Genomic DNA, 21,047 nt, shown 5'->3' on the forward strand with positions numbered 1-21,047 from the left:
TTGTTTCAAGTTGGCATTTGTTGCTTGTTCTCTCTCTGCTGCTTGCTGCAGTTTATGAACCACTAGGCAGCTATGCATACCATCTTCTCCCTTGGAAGGTAGCAGCATTTTTGGTAACAATCAATGTCAGTGAGTGAGTTTTCAGTCATTTTGTTAATAATCAGTACAATGGAGAGGTAGTTTTGTTCTTCCCCAGAATGCTCTGTAATTTCATATGCACCAGGAACTTTCCACTTGCTTTCATGATACATCTACAGCACTCTCTAAATGCCCTTGACATCAAAAGAGTGATTGTATTCTGTGTCTTTCTTCTCAGATACAACTTTTCGTTGTACATGCTAGAAAGAAATAGGTCTTTCCCATCTCATTGTGGTGTTTCTTCGATTAGATAACAGTGTCTATGATTTGGCAAAACTCTTTCAGCTTTTGGAGCATTCCATACAAGCAGTAGTTGTATCAGCAGCATTTTTTAAGGATGTGTTTCTTGCGCATTCACTAGTCCACTAGCCTGGCTGCAGACCTCAAATTTCATCAGGCATTAATGCCAGAGACTTTGATTGGCAGAATGCTGCCTTTGGAGAACAGTACGTTCTCATATTCTCCAAGGCTGCCTACCTTGGTAACAGATGTGGTTAATCGCCCATATGTGAACCACAGGAATTATAGTGAAGAACAGCTGATTACTTTCATGTGATTGATGGGCGATCGCTGAATGCAGTCCTCCACTGTTCATCTTGCCTGCTTGACTTCAAGGATGGTGCCTCCATTTTGATCTGCTATGGCAGGTGGAAATTGCCCTGCCTTTTCATATACTGACTATGTTACATCACAAGCAAGGCTCTTGCCCCAAACCCTTAAGCTCGGGCACATTCTGACCTGAGTCATTGTCCAGTGCAGATCCATATGTATGGATTCACAGATCATGGCTCAAAGAACCATAAGTATAGGAAAAGAGCAAGTTCATATTGTTTTGTCTAAATGCAGTATCTCGTCACTTGCTCTGCTTCATATGGAATATATAGCAGCGAAGGTACTATATTCAAATAAACATAGCACAGTCTGGTTAATTAATCCCCCTCTCTGGTGAGGAGAACCTGTTTAAAACAGGTTGAAAACTTAAGGCCTCATGCAAGCATCCAGAGTCTTGTGTCCAGCTTTCAGAGCAACTCTAAAATTGTTATCAAATTGTAACTTCAATGAAATAGAAGACAGAATTATTAAATGCATAGGAATAATATGCATATTAATTGCACTAAATTGCATTAAATTAAAAGCAATTTTAGTTTTTTTTCCCCCTGCTTCCGTTTTTTTGTTGCCCTGACTTCTAGCAGCCTATTTAGGACCAAGTATGGCCCATAGCTATAATACTGCATGTTCCATCTCCCTGAAATAGAATAGAAATGAGAAATGGGGAATTGCTTGAATTAAACTCGGTAGCAAGCATGGTTTTAGCACACTTTCACTTTTTTGCCACATGCCTTAGTTATCCGTGTTGGCGTCTTACTGTTTACAAATGGAAGCAAAGCTCTGTTTTACATGAACAAACCATTCTAATAAACTGTGGCTTTAGGGAGTGGTAGTTTATTATGCCTTCCCTGACTCACTAAGCATTTTGAACTTCTGAGCTGTTTTCTGGCTTGATAGACACATAACCTTTATTTATATTTCGGTATGATTTTGATCCTAAATGTTCTCTGAAGAATTTGCCAGTGCTAGTATTTCATCTAGAGCCAAGGGTTTCTCCCCACCCCTGTTTTCCTACTGCTTCTGTGGATCAAGATTATTGAGGCCTCATCACTGAGCTTCTGAGTAAGCTTTTCCTCTCCCAAAGACCTAATTCCCCCTCCTGAAGAATTTGAGAAATGTGCTGTTTTAAAAAAAAAAGGGCTACATTTTATTTTAGATATAATTTATTATAGCTAGTATATCATTTGTCAGTCCTGTAGGCTTGTGTGTTACCAGTATGAAGCTATATCCTTGTTACCTTCATTAACAAATGGAAATACACTTTGGAAAAAAAATCTGTTGTGGGAATGGCCTGAGGATATGAGGGAAACAACGCCAGATATGTTCAGTTTTGTCCATTTAGAAATATACTAATTTTTCTTACTCTTTGTTTTGATTATATTAACAAGACTTGAAAATTGCAACTTCTTTCTAATGTTGTATCAGTAGTTTTTTTTTTTTAATCCATTCAATCATGTCCGGTTCTTGGAGACTGCCTGGGCAAGTCCCTGCAGTTTTCTTGGCAAGGTTTTTCAGAAGTGGTTTGCCATTGCCTCCTCCCTAGGGCTGAGAGAGAGGGACTGGCCGAAGATCACCCAGCAGGCTTTGTGCCTAAGGTGGGACTAGAACTCACAGTCTCCCGGTTTCTAGCCTGATGCTTTAACCACTACACCAAACTGGCTCTAGTTTACTTTAGTCTAAACAAGGAAACTGTGCCAAGCACTGCATCCTTTCAATTTAGAGCTGATTTGCTACCTATTCTATTTGTTCAGTATTAAGAGGCATGAACTTTAATTAACATTTAATGACTTTAAAATAATTAATTTCCCCGAGGAACATACTTTATAATAGTGATGAGCATTACATAGCTAGTGTTACAAACGTTCATAAGATATTCCATAATATATTTTCCTATATATTTTCATACCGATAAATCTTTCAAAATCACTGGGTTATCTCCATGTCCGCTGCCCCTTATTTTCTCATAAAAGTCTGCCTCACTTGCTTTGAGGTTGTCATCTGAGTGATGCAACAGTCGCATTTTTAAAAGGAGATAACAGGTAGATACACTTTATTACTAGGAAAAAATCTGAACCAGTTTTATTGCATATTACTTTCTTCTCATGAGCAATTACAGTTTTGCTAGTCATGCAGTTCCAAGTCCATCAAAATGCTCAGAATTAATAAACAAAGCCCACAAGCGTAGATGAGAATTTTGCACATAACAGCCTTTTCAGCAGGCTGAATGATCCTCAATGATCTTCAATGATCCTCTACAATTCCTTTTACACCAAAACCAATTCTGAATTTTACCAGTTTGGCATTAGATTTATTATTCCTAATTCCTTTCATGCCATGAGCAGAATTTCTCCTCAGTGTGTTAATCACTTCCTAAAGTAAACTCGTGAAGTCCACTGCCACAGAGAAAAGCAAACGTTGATGGTGTCATACAAAGGAAAAATAAATACTGCTTCAGCAGTGGGACTCTTTTATGTAGTCTTATCTATGTTTTTTTCCATTCTTATTTCATTTTGTTAAATATTTCCCAGTTGCATTTTAATCTGGTTCGGATCACGTTCAGGACTGTTGAGGGCCACATACAGGCTGCAGGCCCTGTGATATAAAGGGATACAGGAGATTCAAAGAGTACTCACAAAGCAATCTTTGATAATAGTTTTCACCACATTCTTCTCCAGAGAAATATAGCCCAAGGTTATGTTTTTAAAACTCACAGGCAGATTGAATGAATATGTATGAAACAGTGTGCTTGGGGCATTCATGCCAGTTTTTATAGTCTTGGCAACAGTAGGATCAGTTTTAAAAACAGACAAATCATATTCCCTTTATGTATAGATTGAACAAATTCCATTTTCAAAGCCATCAATTTTGTCTCTCTACCACAAACAACTATGACAATATGCAGTAAGTTACCCTCCTAAGAAAAAAGTGATCCTCTAGAATTAGTTTATCTGGGTATGTATACTGAACCTCAGCATGATAGAACAAATAGAACTCTAGAAAGATATTATTGCTCTGAACTGGTTTCATGTTTCCAACTGTTTCCACAATTTGGTTAATTATTATTTCTGAAGGAAGCCACTGAAAATCATGTTCAATCTTGGCTAAGGCCACTTTTATTGGCTGACCAAATTAACAGATTTGCTGCAGTGTATCTGCAATCTGTCAGTAATGGAATGAGCTACAGTACAGAAGTAATTGTGATGACATGTTACTAAACAATTAAAAGCAGTAATTTAAATAGAAGTTGTCTAAGACTGCTTTTAAAGTTGGAGATACTGGATTTATTAGGCATCTGTGGGCTTTGGGGAAAAATTGTAGCATAAAATTGAAAAGTAGAATAGGTCATAGCTTGCAATATATTTGGGGAAACGTGTTTCTTTACTAAATGTTCACATAGTCATAGAAATGAGCCAATGCAAATAGTAGACTTTGTATTGCATTCTTTTTCTCTCTGTTGAAAAGTCTAGGGATTCTATCAAATTAAATGAACTGAAATCTGAAGTGTCACCACGGATCTCAGCCGAAGATTTGATTGACCTATGTGACCTGACAGGACCTGGCCATTCTAAGACCCCAACAAAGAAGACGAAGTCTAGCAAACCAAAGTTGCTTATTGTTGACATTCGGAACAGTGAGGAGTATCCTTCTATGCTGAAAGTCATGGCTTAATCATTTCTCACTACCTTTCTCTTCCTCACAGTTTCTGGTTGAAATGCTTAAGAAATGGGACAAAAGCTTCCAATTAATCGGGGGGAGATCACTGATGGGAATTCATAGGACTGAACTGTATTTAATTCATTATGTGGAAAAAAATATGCACTTAGAAAACCAGATATCAATGAGAAGACAGTCTACCTTTACTTTCTTAGTTATATCTGTTTTCTATGTATAGGGATCATTTTTTTGACAAAAAGAACGTATCTGCCTGACACAGAATTAACCATCCTATTAACAGCTAGGATGTGCTAGACATTTGCAACAGAGAAAAACTTAACAGACTCAAAGAGGAAGAGCTCTGAATTATGTATTTATTTATTTGATTTTTATCTAACTCCTTTCCTCCAGGAATTGAAGGTGGCATCTGTAGTGCTCCCTCCTTAATTTTATCACCACACTATTAACCTTGTGTGATAGGTTGGGATGAGAAGTAGTGATTGGCAAAAATTAATGTAAAAATCCTTGGCTGAATATGAAATAAGAACTGTTTTCTAGCCCTAAGCCAACCACTGGACTACGTTGGAAGTTTTAGAACATGGTCCACATAGTACTACCAACAGACTTTATGCTGCCTTCTCTGCCAGTTGTAAATGGCTAACAAGTCTGCTTCCTTCACTCTCTGCAACAATGGTTACTGAAACTCTTGAACAATTCACATTATCTAGGAAAGGATTAAGAAAAATTATGATCCTATTTTTCTCCTTTTTCCCCTTGATTCTGGATTATCTGATGTCTTTCCATCACCCCCAGTTACCTAGTTTTCCTACATCCAGCATAGTTTCCATAAGTCAACATTATCTTCTCAGAGTCCACATGTCTGCTTATTAGTAGGATCCAATCAGAAATCTTGTTTCTCTGCCTGCTGCAGGCATCATTAATTAGAACTGATGTTTTTATTTTTAGTGCTAGAGATTTAGAAATATTTAGAACTAATACCTTCTGAATTGAAACACCCTTTTCTTAGTCACAACTTTTTATAAGAAAACAGAATTACTGTGGCTTGAACATAAGCCAAAACCCAACCCTCAATATGTTGTACTATCTAACTAAAACAACAGTGATCAAGTATAATTATTTTTTCTGTATATTTATTAATTTCATGTGCCTGTTGAGGTTTGCAAGGCCAAGCTTCAGTGTGTTAATCAATTGGCTCCTCATTATTTAGTTTTCTGAAGCTTTTCTCCTGCAGTAGTTTAATCTTTTTAAGCCAGATTCATTTATAAGGAAAGCTTTTAATTTTGCCTGCACAACATGTTAAGAAAACCTCACTGAAACTTGAGCAGTTCTGCTAGTAATAACTTTGTTAAAATTAACAGGCAATTTTTCTTGCCAAGGTAGCAGGTGTGTAAAGTTAATAATATTTCATCTGTAAGATTTGCTGTTAAACCCAGAAGGTGGCTTTTAATAGATCAGTGAAATATACCCCTAAATAGGAAGTACTACAAAAAGAGGCAGTACCTTGTGGGACTTTAGTTCCATAGCCAGTGGAAAACTGTATCCTAAGCACAGAAGGCATTTCTCAGTTCATAGAAATCATGTTGTTATTCTCTCAATGACTATGAATCTGTGCGGGCTATTTAAAGCAGGTATGTACAACTTGCAATCTTTGGCTGTGGCCCTCAAAGTCCTCCCCCCCCCCCCAAGGGCTGCTCTCAGTAGTGAAAAAAAATGGTTTTATGGTCTAAGGCAAAAGGTTTTTTATTTTCCAAAACAGAGCTTAATTTTACCAACTTAAGGGTATTGTGCAGCTATTTCTTCTGCTATTTAAGAGATTTTTTTTGTAAATAGGAAAAAAAAGATGGAAGAAGCAATAGGAAAACATTTGGAATAAAATTCCATTAAGAAAAGCAGGTCTTTTCACAATAAAAGCTTCATCTGGAAGTCTCTTAATTCAGTTGAAATGAAAAGCTCACCTATGGAAGAAGGCTAAAGGGTCCATACAGGGTCCTGCCAGTTTGAATAGTACTCAGCCTGATGAAGCATTATGAAATTTTAGGCAGTCCAGCTGAATGGAGAGAGAAAGAGAGAGATTCAATTACCAAATCTCATAAACTCATTTTTGTAGGATATCATATCTAGGCTGCAGATATCTAGTCAACCACTAGATGGGAGTTTGACTTTCCTATATGTCTTTGCTTTCATCTAGTCTCAGCCCTTCGAGGTAGTGCAGACAAGAAGCACAACCAGGAGTACTAGTTCTATTTTTATTGTAAGGTTACATTAACAGAAACTTGCAAATCTGAAAGTACATTTCTCCCCCCTTGCCTTTACAGTCCAAGAAACTAGGGAGGGTCCCTAAGATGTTTGCCACACCCCCATTGCTTCTGCAGGTTCAGCTGCCCCTTACCTGACCGTTGCCTATCCGCGGCTCTTCCTCCTGTCTCCCAAGGTCATTCCCACATACCATTACATCTAGTGGTTATATAGAGATACAGACAAACCATGCAGTCACATTCAGCCATTTGTTTTGAGCCAGTGTCACTGACGTGTATGATTAGATTTTAGTTGTGCTCACCGTCTATCATTTTCATACACCTGCATTCATACCTAATTATTTTCACCCAAAGTGTTTAGGGAGTGCATAATTAATAACAATTTGATGGGAAATGTACATTAGGCCAAACCTAGCAATATGTATTGTATTGTATTTCTTATTTTAGAGGTGCTTCCCATATAAACCTTAGAAGCTGAGCAGTTATTTAAATATAATCTGATATATGTTGCAGGTACAAGCTGTAGTGGGTTATTTTTATGCCAAGATAGCTTTGTAAGGAAAAACTTTTTATTAAAAGGTGGTGCAGCCTAGGGCTTGTTGAAATAACAAGGTAATATTTAAGTGATGTTTGCTTTTGCAATAGAAAGTCAGCAGTTTTTTCAAAGATTGAGTTTGTGAACTATGTTGCAAGAATGCCAGTGGTGTTTAATTGCTTTCATGAGGATCTCAGCGAGATTCTTTACAGTCCTTTAGTTCTGTTGCATACATTTCTGCTTCTTATCGTCAGCTCACCCCTGGAATGGTTAAGATGCCATCTAAGATTGGAGTGAATACTTTAAAGGCATGCACTGTGATATGCTAAAACAGGTACACAAACCAAAAGTAAATGTTTCTCTTCTTATTGAGGGTATATTTATACAGTTGTCAGAAAGGGCTCTCCTATTTTTTTAATATGTATATGTCATTAATGATAAAGACGTAGATATATTTGTATGTTTTGTTGTTGTGCTGGCTTAAAGAAAAAGGTAATTATTCCCTCCAGCTAGGTGAAATTAAGGAATCCTTTTAACTAGTGGGATGGGTCAACTTTTTGTTGATCTCAAGCAAATGTTGCTGTTATGCTTCTCATGGTATAATCTTGACAGTCATCTAAATGGAACTGCTTACACAAGCTGTTTTAAGAGGTATTCAAACTAGTTTTAATCTTAGATTACCTATAAGCTTTCCTAAGAGATTGTAGAAATTGTCATAGTGTTGCAATAACTTAAATGAAGTCATTACCTTGATTTTGAGCATGCAAATAGACCATTCATGCTCAGTAGATGAAGTTGCAACTTGTTTAGCTTTATGAAACATTAATCTACTCCTTTTAGTAATATTTTATAGCAGCATACAAGTCAGGTAGGAACAGTAATGCAAAATAACATGCAATTATTCATACTTCATTAAAATATTAAAACCAGTATTAACAACTCTTAAATGCCAAGTTGAACAGTTGTATCATACAACCTAAAGCTTAAAAACCTATCATACAACTTAAAGCTTAAGAAAAAAACCTTAGAAGCACATCAACTGTGTAATATGTATTGCAAGTATATTGCTTGCATGAATGCAGATGAGACCATGTTGCACTTAACATAAGAATGAAAAAGCACCTAAAAACATCAACAGTGAATATTCATGCATGAATATTCAAAAGGATCCTCCATTATTATCAACAGCATTTATTCTCAGTCAGTACTTCTGGGATTACATCTTAAAGGTTCTAACACAGAAGTTGGAAAGCCATGGCCCAAAGACTTCATCTGGGCTCCAACATTGTCTTGGTTGCTAAGGACTCTCTTCATTTTTATGGCATTGATTTCTGCTGTAGACTCCCATAGTTTTGTTCCCATCAGCTAAAAGCTATTATTCTGTCATAGGAATGAAGCCTGTTGTTCAGCCATTCTTCCTTATAAAATTTGTTTAGAATTATTTCAACTCCCATTTACCCCACATGTACCTCATTCAGAGCTGCAGCAAATGGTTCCTTTGTTGCTCATCTCCCCATTAACACAGGCAACAACTAAGTTTGACATCTCCCTATACTCTGAAAAGTCACCCTGAAGTTCATAATAATTTCACTTGTTACAGGGAAGCGATTTTGAAAGAGAGAGAACCTGCTTTGGAATTCTTACAGATTAAAAAGCAGCAAAGACTATGCAAGGTAGAGCAGACCAAATCTGCTAATGACAACAAAAATTAATGAGTTGCTGTAGGGTCGCTAGGAGGAAGGAGAAAACTTTGGGGGAGCACATATTCCTAGATAGGATGAGGTTAAATACCTGTGTGTCAGTTTGAGAGGTGAATATCTAAGTTACGTAGTCCTACATGAAGTCCCAAAGACCAAGCTTACAGCTGAGTTGCTTGTTCCTACTTTAGAGTAACAATTTCCTTTGTTCTAGGTCTCATTTCTATTGTAGAAAACAGGTCTGGTTGAAGCATATCTTTGGTGAACTTCTCTTGTTGGGGTTTCCCTTATTGGGTGACCTATGAAAAATATAGCTGGTAGTTACAGAAGAACTATTTCCAGCACTGAACAGCTGCAGTTTAATTTCCCATCTTTGTCCTGATAGACCATTGGATATGTAAATGCTGCTTTTAAGGAGAGGGCCAGGATGGGACAGGGATCCTTCCCCAGGTCGTTGGTGTCAGGGAAATGCTGCAGCCTGATGCTGGGTCTGATGGCAGCATTTATAAGGTTTCTAATTTTGCTACTTGACACTCATTCAGAACTTGTTTTCTTCCTCCTCTTCAGTTTCCTTAACTAAAGATCTTTTTGTCCAGCTTTAATCGTGGGCATATACCAGGAAGCATCAATATCCCATTTGGTTCAGCATTCACTGCTGAAGGAGAATTGATCCAGTGTCCTGCTGCTTCCACACTTCAGAGCTTTAAAGGGAGAGTTGTGGTGATAGTAGGACATGTGTCAAAGAATGCAGCACAGGTAAGTTGCTCTGGGGAGGGGAGGAGGTATGTATGTTGTTCAGAACAATGATTGGTAAGTAGCACAGTACCTGGACTGCAATTTTCCAGAGAAATTACAGATGTAAAAATATATACCGCAATCCACCATTAACTATGTTTGCACCTAAAAAAGTCAAGTAATTTCAGTTAGGTCAGCCTTCCAGCCAGGTTATATTGGACGGCAGCTCTGATCATCTACAATAACTTGTGGAAGTCTGGCATAGTGAGTTCAGTTCTCATGAGAAATATATCTGAATCTGATTTAACAGGCAGCTTAACTCATTCCATTCCAGGTTGTCTTACAGTCCAAAATAAATGCAATGTTTCATGGCAAGGACAAGGCTAAAGGGATCAACTCATATTACAATACAAGTGCAGTATTTCAGTTCAACATAGATGCTGGTTGCCTGAAATGATGATATTGTAAGGAAGAGAAAGGAATGATAAGGTAAAAAGAATTGTGATTTTCAGCTGCTTCAACAGGTTGCTAGTCCTAGCAATCACATTTTCCAAAGCAGGATTCTCTGGATGTCTGATCCCACAGGGAACTTTGGGATCTCTGGATCAAGTTGCACCCAAGCTTGGCTAAGGACCAGCATATTTTAGAATTTAAAGGCTATGATTATGTGGTTACAGCTATTAAGATGAATGGAGCCATCAGTGTTTGGCATGGGAGAGTAACTTAAAAGGGATAGAGTGACATATTCAGAATAACACAAGACATTAGTACAGATCAGAAGATTTCTTGGTACTATATATAACAGTGATTCATGCTAAAAGAAACATTCACTTTCCCTAGCTTTTTCAGTTATAGTATAAACAACCTTTATTTTAAAAAAAGTCTCAGATACCTAACAAAAGAAAAGAAATAACATACACATGTTTTAAATATATATAAGAAATAATATAGGAAAATACACTAAAAATACAGTGAAGTATTAGTGAAGAAGAGAGCCAGTTTGGTGTAGTGATTAAGGCATCAGGCTAGAAATGTGAGACCGTGAGTTCTAGTCCTGCCTTAGGCATGAAGCCAGCTGGATGATCTTGAGCCAGCCACTTTTTTTTAGTCCCAGGAAGGAGGCAATGGCAAGCCACTTCTGAAAAACCTTGCCAAGAAAACCGCAGGAACTTGTCCAGGCAGTCTATGAGAATCGGACATGATTGAATAGATTAAAAAAAAATAGTGAAGAAACAGGATGGAAAAAATTAAAAATTTTAACTGCTTGGGGTTGTAGTTGTTTTTTTTAAGGAATTGTCTTACTGGTATGCTTTAAATCATCCATCCATTCATTCATTCAGCAAACTCCTGCCCTAAGGCAATCGAACAACTCTTTGACAATTTACATATAAATTTCATATAAAAAAAGAAATAAAACATCCACAGTCAGAATAAAACTGATCACAATAACAGCATAAAGACAAACCAAGACAAAGCCCATAAAAAACAAAACATAAAAGCGGGGGGGAGAAAATATATTAATATGTATATGTTACTGGCTCAGCAACAGTAATTCCCAACAGTATGACCGAGGCCTACTTTCTTTGGTGGTTTGCATTTAAGGGTGCTTCAACTGTAAGAAGTGCTGTTTATTTTCAGTTAATGTGTGCACATTTCATTAAAGGTACAGCAGATTTAAACAGATTTGGGGAATCTCTAAAACCATGTACTGCCTCTTTTTCCTTTAGGTGCAAGCTATCTTGTAGCAGCTCCTTATTTCCAGTGAAATTGGAATTTTAGTGCTTTCTGTTATCACAAACAACTGTCATGTACAGCATGAGATTCTAACCTCTTATTTTGTTGACCAGATTACAAAGCAAGCAAAAGAAGTTGGCCAATGTCAGGACAGAGTTTTGCCTTTGAGACTGTCCACCATAGCAGTATCTGTAGTGCAGTTTCAGGAACTGATTGACTGAATATACACTCAGTTAGTTGCACTATTTGAAGTGATTTAGGACATTAGTTATCTTTTTAGTAAGAAGGCTAAATGCATAAGGGGACTCTGATTTGAGTTGATAAGATTGTCATTATGCACACAAATGCTGTGTTCTTCTTATGAAAGAGATAGCCAACTTTAACTTTATTAATCTGGTGACAGTAATATTTAGCCATTTTGTTCTGTGATTCTGGGAACAACAGGTTCTTGAACTCAAGCCCAGGCCAGAAATGGTGATGATTAAGCAAATGAACTTTACCATACTGTGTTTGTAACTGTTAGTGGTTAGGGAGGGTGAACTTTTGATCATCACTCATTTATTTTGTCCTGTAAAAATTAATAACATGTTTCTAAGTCATTATCTAGGACCATTTTTTTAAATAGTTTGGTTATATCATTGCACTATAACATCAGAATGCTGTATATTATATTTTTAGAAGTAATGATGGACTTTAATCTCCCCCAAAAATGTATGAGTTTTCTTGAATTCTGACGATGAAATAAGGCAATATGACACATTCTTGGCCTAAACACGCATCTCTTCCTTCTATGAAACTGATGAATTTCCAAATACGTTTGGTGACCTTTCCATGTGGGAACTGTTCCTTTGGCTGATAACCTAAGGAAGTTATTTGTTTCATAGCATCAGAGCACTGGAAAATTAACAGTAAGGCACATTTTCAGTGGAGAATTACTGGATCAGTGGCCCAAATTAATAATACTACACAGTAGATGCACATAGCAGCGTTCACCAGGGTGTGCCAAATTAGCTAATCCAGCTCTGGAACCAGCCCAGTCTCATGGAGGACATTGTGGAGATAACCCACAGTTAGAATCAGAAAATAAAACTCCATTGTCTCATAGCCCAGCATGGGAAAACCAAAACAATTATTTCTGTTGTTTTTTACCAGAAGATAGAAAACAACATGATACAAAAAACTGAAATATTTCAAATTCTGTACATTGTGGTACACAATTTTTGAAGCCCCAGTTCTTTAAAATGTGTTCTTATTTTTCAATTATCCATAACTTCATTGTTTGGGAACATTTATTTTTATATAATTATAAAAGTCCCCATGGGGATGAACTGCTTTGTAAAATTTCAGGAATGGGTTATCTGTTGAAGTATAAATAGACAAGATGAACTCATGAATCTTGTCATTTGGCCAGGTCAATTAGTAAATGCAGTTAACAAAACATTACTCAGATAAGAGACTGGGCAAGAATCTGGTGAGGAAATGACAAAATTTGCGATATATCTCTGCTGCAAGGTTTTTCTATTCATACAAGACTATGATGAGGGCAGTCATTAGTGGTCTCATTAAAAGGGTTTGGGGATTTTGGAAAATTGTATTTGTTTGACTGTTTGCATGAATTAAAATCAATCATGGGAAGCTGAGATAAGAAACATACATAAACAGCAGGTGCTGGTTTTTTTCCCATTGGGGGAAAGGGGATTCAGAATTCTTCCCAACTGTTTTTTTCCGATCATTTAATATATATTACAATTATAGTCATATAAGCATCACAAGCATATTATAAGTGAAATGCCGGATGGTAACTAGGAGAGAGATGGTATATAAAAATGTTGACTTTTTTTTCTGATAGTGGTGATGTATTTTTAGCATGTTTAGAAAAAACCTGTAGACTTTTTAATTCCTTGTAACGAAATAGCACATGATGTAATGAATTTTACAAAAATAACACATATTGTTTATTACTATCTTTGGTAATGCTGAGATTTTTTTACTTTGCAAGAGCTGAGTGGTTATTTTGGAAATGTGTCTACTTTTAAAGTAAGATAAATCCACAAAGTGGATAAATCTAAAGTTACCTAAAATATTATCTTTGTACTGTATGGTAGGTTTATTCATTTTCATATTTTCCATCTGCCTAGATTAATAGGAAATTTACACTGCTTGTGAGCTGATCTCTTATACATGTCGTTTCTACTTGAAATTATGGAGTGGAAGGTGTACATTCCTTACCACTTGAGAATGCAGGGAATGTTTCTTTTATCTTGAGTGAACAAATAGTGCATTTTTGTCATAGTTTGTTCCTTGCTACTTACTTGATATTTGAGGAGTTGTTACTCCTTTAGGTTGCCTTTAGTTGTTTTAAGTTCCAAGCCACATCTAAGAAACTTTTTTTTAATGCTTTCTGTTTCATTGTTCAAAAGATCAGTACTGGTCAGGATTATTGAATTATTATGTGCAAAATCAAGTGATTTCAGATCTCAACTTCAAATATTGATGATGCTGGCTAGAGGAAGATCCATCAAAATACTTGGAATACTATAAGTTCCTAAACCTTGGCTTATGAATATATCATGATAAGTGGGAACAATTGGGGAAAAAAGTAATTCAAATGCTTATCTACATTAATATTCTGTAAAATGTAAGCATAAAATTAACAGTCCAGTACTTGTCACTTTCTTTAGTGCATACTTGTTGGTTTGCAGGATTTGTTCATCTCATTTTGAATTTATTATATCAAGATGTTATAGAATAAACTGCTTTAAAAGCATGATCCCAGTAAGCCTCAAGGCCAATACAATGTATGCAAATATGTTGATGTATAAAAATGCAGGCATTTTTCTATCAATCTCTTTTTATCACCTTCTTTCCAAATATTGAGTTATCCCTTGCTATAGATTCATCTACAGCTATGAAAAATTAAGTAGAAAAAATTGGCTTTAATCCATTTACTGCTGAACAGCTTTCTTATGTCCTTTAATGGAATCTGTATTGTATACATTTTGAAAGCTTGATGTGTCCATGTACCAACTTACTTGAAAGATGTGAAGTTTCATTGTTCTCAGTCTGATGTAAACACAATTTGACAAAGATGATAAGAAATGACAAGTGAATTGTAAAGAAAAATTAGCTTCTGATACATGGCTATGTATAAATAGTTTGAGCTGAATTATATATGAAAAAGCATATTGGCATATTCAGGAAGAAAGAAAGAAATTTATATAGCAGTATTCTTGCAAGCGTTCCCCATTTCCTTAGATTAATTTCAGATTATAGATTTTTCAACTTAAATTAATTGGATTTTAATAAGAGGAGAGCTACCATTGCAAAAGTTATTAATTGGATTGTAGTATTTTAACTTTATGTGTCTTTCTCATTGTCCCATCCTCTCTTTACGAGTGTTTCTAAACAGAGAACTACTGTTGCTTCTATTCAAAAGGCACTTTCCTGACCTTTTTTTTTCCAGCGGATGGGAAGGAGGAAAGGGGGGAGGGAGGAAATAGGCAGAAGTAGTGGGAAAACATGGGAAGGGTTAAAGGAGAAGACAGCCTTCTATAAAATGTCCATGACTGAGGCAGTATGATTGCAGAATGAAAGCCTAGTCTGGAAGCATCCTGTTTCATCCAGAAAGACACATAGTCAGCCCTATTCTTATTTGTTGTTGTTGTTCTCTAAGTTCACTTGCAAAACACAAAGGTTGAAAGGTGGTGGTAGCATTTGGAAGTTGTATAGTTGTCTGTGTTTGGCCCTAAAAGGGATTTGCATCTCCCCCACCCCCAACTCCCAGGTGGGGAAAAGCAGTGAAATCAGTTTTCCAGGCAACTATATATGAGTAGGAAAGCTGAACTATTGTGGAAGTGTAATGATGGCCACCAAAAAAACAAGACAGGGCTGAGAAAGACTGAATAGCGGTCACGTGGTCAATGCAAAACAGCCACAGCTTATAACTCTAGTCCATTTGGAGTGTCCATCTGTTATGTTGTGTTCTTTGCCATATACTAACCCTGAACTTTTCTCCTTTTGGTACACCTCCCAGAGTTGACTAATTTGGGGCAAACTATAAATGCTGTTGCGAAGGCCAGTTTGGTGTAGTGTTTAAAGCACCAGGCTAGAAGACTGTGAGTTCTAGTCCCACCTTGGGCACAAAGCCAGTGGGTGATCTTGGCCCAGTCACACTCCCTCAGCCTTAGGAAGCAGGCAATGGCAAACCACTTCTGAAAACCTTGCCAAGGAAAGTGCAGGAACTCGTCCAGGCAGTCACCAGGACTCAACACTGACTCAAAGGCACATAGACACACATAAATGCTATTAAAAAAATAAAAATATTATTTACTACAGTTTATAGGCCACATCAGTCAATAATGCTCAACATGGCTTACAAAAGGAAATAAACTCTACAACATTAAAATAAATAAGGTACTACTTTGGCAATGAAATAAAATAAGCGAGCACCAAACTCTGGTGCTGTTCCTTTATGTAAGCTTTCCTTATGCATCAGTAGGGCCCACATGAAGGTTGACTAACATTCAGTGCCAAAGATAATGCAGAAGTTTAGAAAAGCCAAAAGGCACACCTCCTTTTGCACGGAATTGTAGGAAAGGGCACATGAGGAGGCTCCTTATTAATTTCCTTTTGAACTCTGGCACTGGGAACTGGAGTAGTAGCTATCCTCTCCTCCCTTCCCAGCAGCTACCAACTCATTTTTTTCTGTTCAGCATAACTTGTCATGGTAGGCTTGAATGTCATGGTGGCTTAGGAGATAAATCCCTAGACAAGGAATAAGTGCCGGATTTAATGAATAACAAGTGAAAACTAATTTAAGGCATTTGAGTTCTGGTCATAATCACAAAAGGCAGAGCTGACTTGTACTTTCTTTCTACATCTTCGTGTAGTCCCATAGACGGCCATAAGGTACTTACATTTCCTCCTTGTGATAGAGAAAAACTAGCAAACAATGTATTATTTCAACATTTTCCCCCCAAGCTACATGATTAGAGGGACCCACTAAAAAAATTAGCTGTAAGTAGAAGCTAGAACAGTTGGTGACAAAATCCTCTCTCCCCTCCCCATCTGTAATTTAGCTGATCTGGAGGGTTTGGAGTGAGAGGTATAATTTTTATTTCTCTTTGTGTCTACAAAGATTTGGAATGATTTAAATATAGGTCCAGAGAAATTTCATTTGTGCAGCTCTCAAATTCCCCTGCTCTGAAACACACCTATAATGGAAAGTTGTCCTTTTTTATTACTATTATTTCACAATGGAAAACTAAGGTCCTCCCCTCTGAAGTAGGTAAGTATGAGACTCAAAGTGAAATCCATGTACGTAAATATTTGGAATGATTCTCCCTCTCTTTCCCTCCAGCAATATACAGTACATGCCAGAAATAACCCTTTAACTTTTTGTTTTTGTTAAAGAATCACTGTAAGGGTTATGTCTGACTTTGGAGGTAAGAAATCAAACCATACTGAAAAATGATCTATTACAAATTTGATTTTAGTCTCTTTGGTTATTCACATGTTCTGTTGCTATTTAACTTGCCAAAAATTTGGCTGCCAGTCAGATGCACAGACAACATCTTAGCAGCAATGATCAGTAGAGAGCATTTACCTTTGGCCCTAGTTTTCATTACCTTTTTGGTTTTATAACTTTCAATATGGAATTGAAATAATAACATATTTGTCCTGCTTACTGCTGTCTTCACTATCTTCCCCTTTTGCTGCTGTTTTCCTGTTGTCAGATTTTTAGATTGTTTAAATCATTAAATTGTATAAATCATCATGCATTGAGATGAAGACCATTAAAACAGATGAACCATAATAACAAATGCCAATTCAATAATACCTTAATGTGAAAAATGCATCATATGGTGACTGTTTCCCACGTTAAAGTATATTCCTTCATCCATGTGCAAACTTTGTGATACAAAAATGCAACTGATTTCCTACCCACCTCCCACCCTCAAAATCTAAATAGGAAGCTTTGTGTGTGCAAAGAAGTCTCCAATCCTCTTTTGATACTTTTGGGTAGTATTTTAGCTCAAGCATAGATCTGATCTATTATGTTTATTTTTTTATGGCATATTATTTCCCTTAACACATACTAGCAGTAGTTTTTCTCCATTTCCAGTTAAATGTGGAAATGTGAAAAAGCTGCATGCATACGAACTGTTTCCTCCATGTCTGTTCATCCAAGCTCACATCTTCCTGAATTGTATTTCCAAGATCTCTCCTTTTTTTGTCAAACTTTTCAGTTATGCTCCTTTTTTTAAATCAGGCCTTTGTTATTCTTTCCTTTGCAAGATTCTTCCTGCTCCAGACCACCCAGCTAGCAAACACAATGATATTTGACCAGTTGTCACAGATTCTCATCAGCTTGGTTGCTATGGGTCTCCCAGCATGATGGCAGTTATAGCCCATCATCTCATCAGGAGTTCTAAAGGGATCCATCAATTTCTGAGGCATTACAAAAGAACAACACAGCACAAGATTCATTAGCTTATATGAGCCATTGGCAAGTAGAGTTGCCTTTTGGATAAATAGAACTCAGGTATTTGTGGGTTATGCTAAACCATGATGCATGCAAATTATCAGCGGTATGTCAACCTCAGCACCTTCCCTCGCCCCTTTTCTCCTGGGCAGCCAGGAGAAGGAACAGCTCTGAATTTAGTTTCACTTCAGCACATTTCTTGTGCATTATACATGCAAAACAAGGAATTGTGGCTTAAATTCTAACTCTAAATGATTCACAAAAAGAACAAAAGTTTGGAATTACGGTTCAGCCATTAACAAACAACTGTCGATAGCAACAAGAAATTTGCTGAATTAAATATGTACTCTGATTTATTCCTCATTCCTTATTATGAATGTGGCCTTTCTTGCTTACCTCTGCAATACTGAGTTATGGTTTACTGTGACTTGTTAACTGCATAGTTTTAATATCATATAGATCACAATTATTCTGATTTTCTATGAAATCGACCTAAAATACTGATGCTCAGTGCACCCTTCCTAGATAGCTTTAGAGTTTGGGGACAGGAATGACGTTCTCACCAAACGAACAGGAGAAAATAGCTCTAAATTTGTCCTGTCAGCATTGTAGCATTCTCCCCCCCACCCCAATCCACAAATGTAATCTTACAGGGGTTTCTTCACTCTTGGCCATAAAGTCCTGCTGTATTCATCCTGTATTGATTTGGCCCACTTAAATAGGAAGAGGGATGCCAAGATTGTTTGGCTTTGTTCTTCACTAAACCTCTTTAAGAACAGTTAACTCTGACTGTTATCAGCTGTATTACTTGCCTATACAAGTAACAACTGGATAGAGATCATGTACTATATCTCCAATTCCCAAGGACCTACACGAAAACCTTTGGAAGGACTTTTTGTAGCTTCGATGTACCAATAGATATTATCTTGTATTAGTTCAACACAAAAATATTTGTTATGAAACCTAATGAAATTATTCATTTACTGTTTAAGCCAAATTAATCCCTAGTCTTCAAATCAAGAAAACAGATTTACAGTAGTTTTTGTATTGCTTTTCTGCTTTAATTTTCAGCTGAGGTCAAAATAATTTTGTTGTTGTTAGTTTTATATATATATTGTGTTTATCTTTTAACTTTCTAAAAGAATTATTTCATAAAAATTATATAAAAAAAGAAAACCAATAGCTGTAATAGTAAGCGTTGTCTACCAATTGAATGTATATTGAATGCAGTTATAGGACTTGAAAATAATTCGGTGAAGTAAGTTGCTCTTTGATAATAGGAGAATACAGGAGCTTCAATCAGCCCTCTCCCTAGCATTTCTTATATATACACACACATTGAAACAATATATGTATGTATATGTATATGTATATGTATATATATGCATAATTCTAATATAAAATCTTCCTGCTTCAGTTCGCAGCTCATCTGGTGAAAACAAAATATCCAAGAATTTGCATTTTGGATGGTGGTATAAACAAAATCAAACCAACAGGTCTTCTAACAGTTCCTTCTCCGCAAATATGACCTGAAAAACTTGAAGTGTCTCTATGAAAAAACCTCTTAAGAGTCCTACAACATTTTATTTCTGTTAATGCCACAAATTATTCCATCTGTTCACAGTGGTTTTGTAGTAAAGGTTTTTTTTTAATTTACCTTCTGTCACAGACTTTTAGTTTGATTGGAAGAAGCTATAAAGCATTAAAATGTATGATGTAATTTTAATAAATCTTCAGTTAATTGAGCTTCGTCCATTTAGCAAGATAAAAAAAATTGCAGGTGTATATATAAAATCTGCACTTACTGACTCAAATTATGAGTGTGAAATTACACGAATGATTTGAGTAGTGTCATTTGAGAGAGTGATACATATAAGATGTAATTATTTCAGTTCAAGAATTAATTTGTTTTACTTACTAGTTTATTTGTGGACCATGGAATATTTAAAATAGAGTAGGAGGAAAAATGGGAAATTGCCTTCAGACCATGTTTGTTGAATCTTTAGAAAGAACATTTTCATAGAAATATGTCCAAACATCCTTCCATGTCTTGTTGTATTTGTGGTATTGCAGTTGCTTGTGAAATAGCCTTAATTCTGTCTGTAAAATGTAAATATATCATGTTCTGAAAATTCTTTGTAGAAGAATAAACTTTTACTCTTGCATTTAAAATATTGTTTCTATAAGTATTAGTATTGCTCATCAGTGAAGAGAGGAAACGAGAAAAGGAAAACATTTGGGGGAGGGGGGTTTCTCTGAATCCTCATCACTGCAAAGAATTGAAATTGGCCTGATAATTGTTACTCTCAGTAAGAGACTGCCTTTAAAGAGAGTTTAACCATTTTAAATTGTATTTTTGTATTTATTTTATATAAAGCATGAAAGAAAATCAACGTTTCAGTATCTAGTAATACCTTTAAATAACAGATTGTAATGCCTTTACAATCCGGAATAATTTCTGGTTAAAAATATCTAAATGGCAGTTTAAAAAATAGATTTCATGCAACATCATTAAAATGCTTTTTCAGGGGTAACCTTTCATTGTATAAACTTGGAACGCTATTATATAGGAATACCCTTGGATATGGTAAACATTTTTTCCCATGCACAAAGTACTTGTTTTTAAATACTTCATCAAAAAATAAAAATTAAATGCCAAATATTTTCCATAATACGATTTTGTACTTTTTTTTTCATAGAGACTATCAAAAAATCAATATTCTGATTCAGAAGAGAAGTTGGCTGATGAATGTTTTCAGATCATGCCATTCTTTAATTCTGCCCACAACATTAACATGCTCTGGATCTATATTTTGAGAAGATGAGATTATCTAAAAGATATGTAAATCATATGTTGTCTTCTTGTACCATAAATACATTTGACACAGATGTCTTCACTTCCAAACTGTTGGTGGCCAGAGTGGCATAGAAACTGCCCCAACTACCATCTTGACTTTTTTTTTTTTTTAACTTCCCCTGCAGATGCTGCTGGTATGAGACCAGCTAACTGTAGTATATTCCAAGCCATGATTAAACAAACCTTAGCAATTAGTTATTTTCAGTCAATGGAATTAATCTATCTGGTAGATTAATACTTAGAAATTTCAGTGCTAACTTCAAGCCAGGTTCATAAAACTAAACTTAATAGTAGATGAGCTTTTCAAGGAATTTCAGAAGCCTTCACT

General features: G+C 36.1%; 1 protein-coding gene across 1 annotated transcript in view; it reads left to right on the forward strand.

Annotated features, from left to right (window-relative positions):
• Positions 1-20,034, forward strand: part of TBCK (TBC1 domain containing kinase) — a 102,690-nt gene extending 82,656 nt beyond the window's left edge. Inside the window, exons 24-26 of the mRNA XM_063309913.1 lie at positions 4,210-4,385; positions 9,506-9,665; positions 19,280-20,034. Coding sequence (XP_063165983.1) covers positions 4,210-4,385; positions 9,506-9,665; positions 19,280-19,390 — 447 coding nt within the window. The 3' untranslated portion in view covers positions 19,391-20,034. The remainder of the gene's footprint in view (positions 1-4,209; positions 4,386-9,505; positions 9,666-19,279) is intronic.
• The last annotated feature ends 1,013 nt before the right edge of the window (positions 20,035-21,047 follow it).

The sequence above is a fragment of the Candoia aspera genome, chromosome 8 (genome assembly GCF_035149785.1).
Source record: "Candoia aspera isolate rCanAsp1 chromosome 8, rCanAsp1.hap2, whole genome shotgun sequence".
In the NCBI taxonomy this organism is placed as follows: Eukaryota; Metazoa; Chordata; class Lepidosauria; order Squamata; family Boidae; genus Candoia; species Candoia aspera.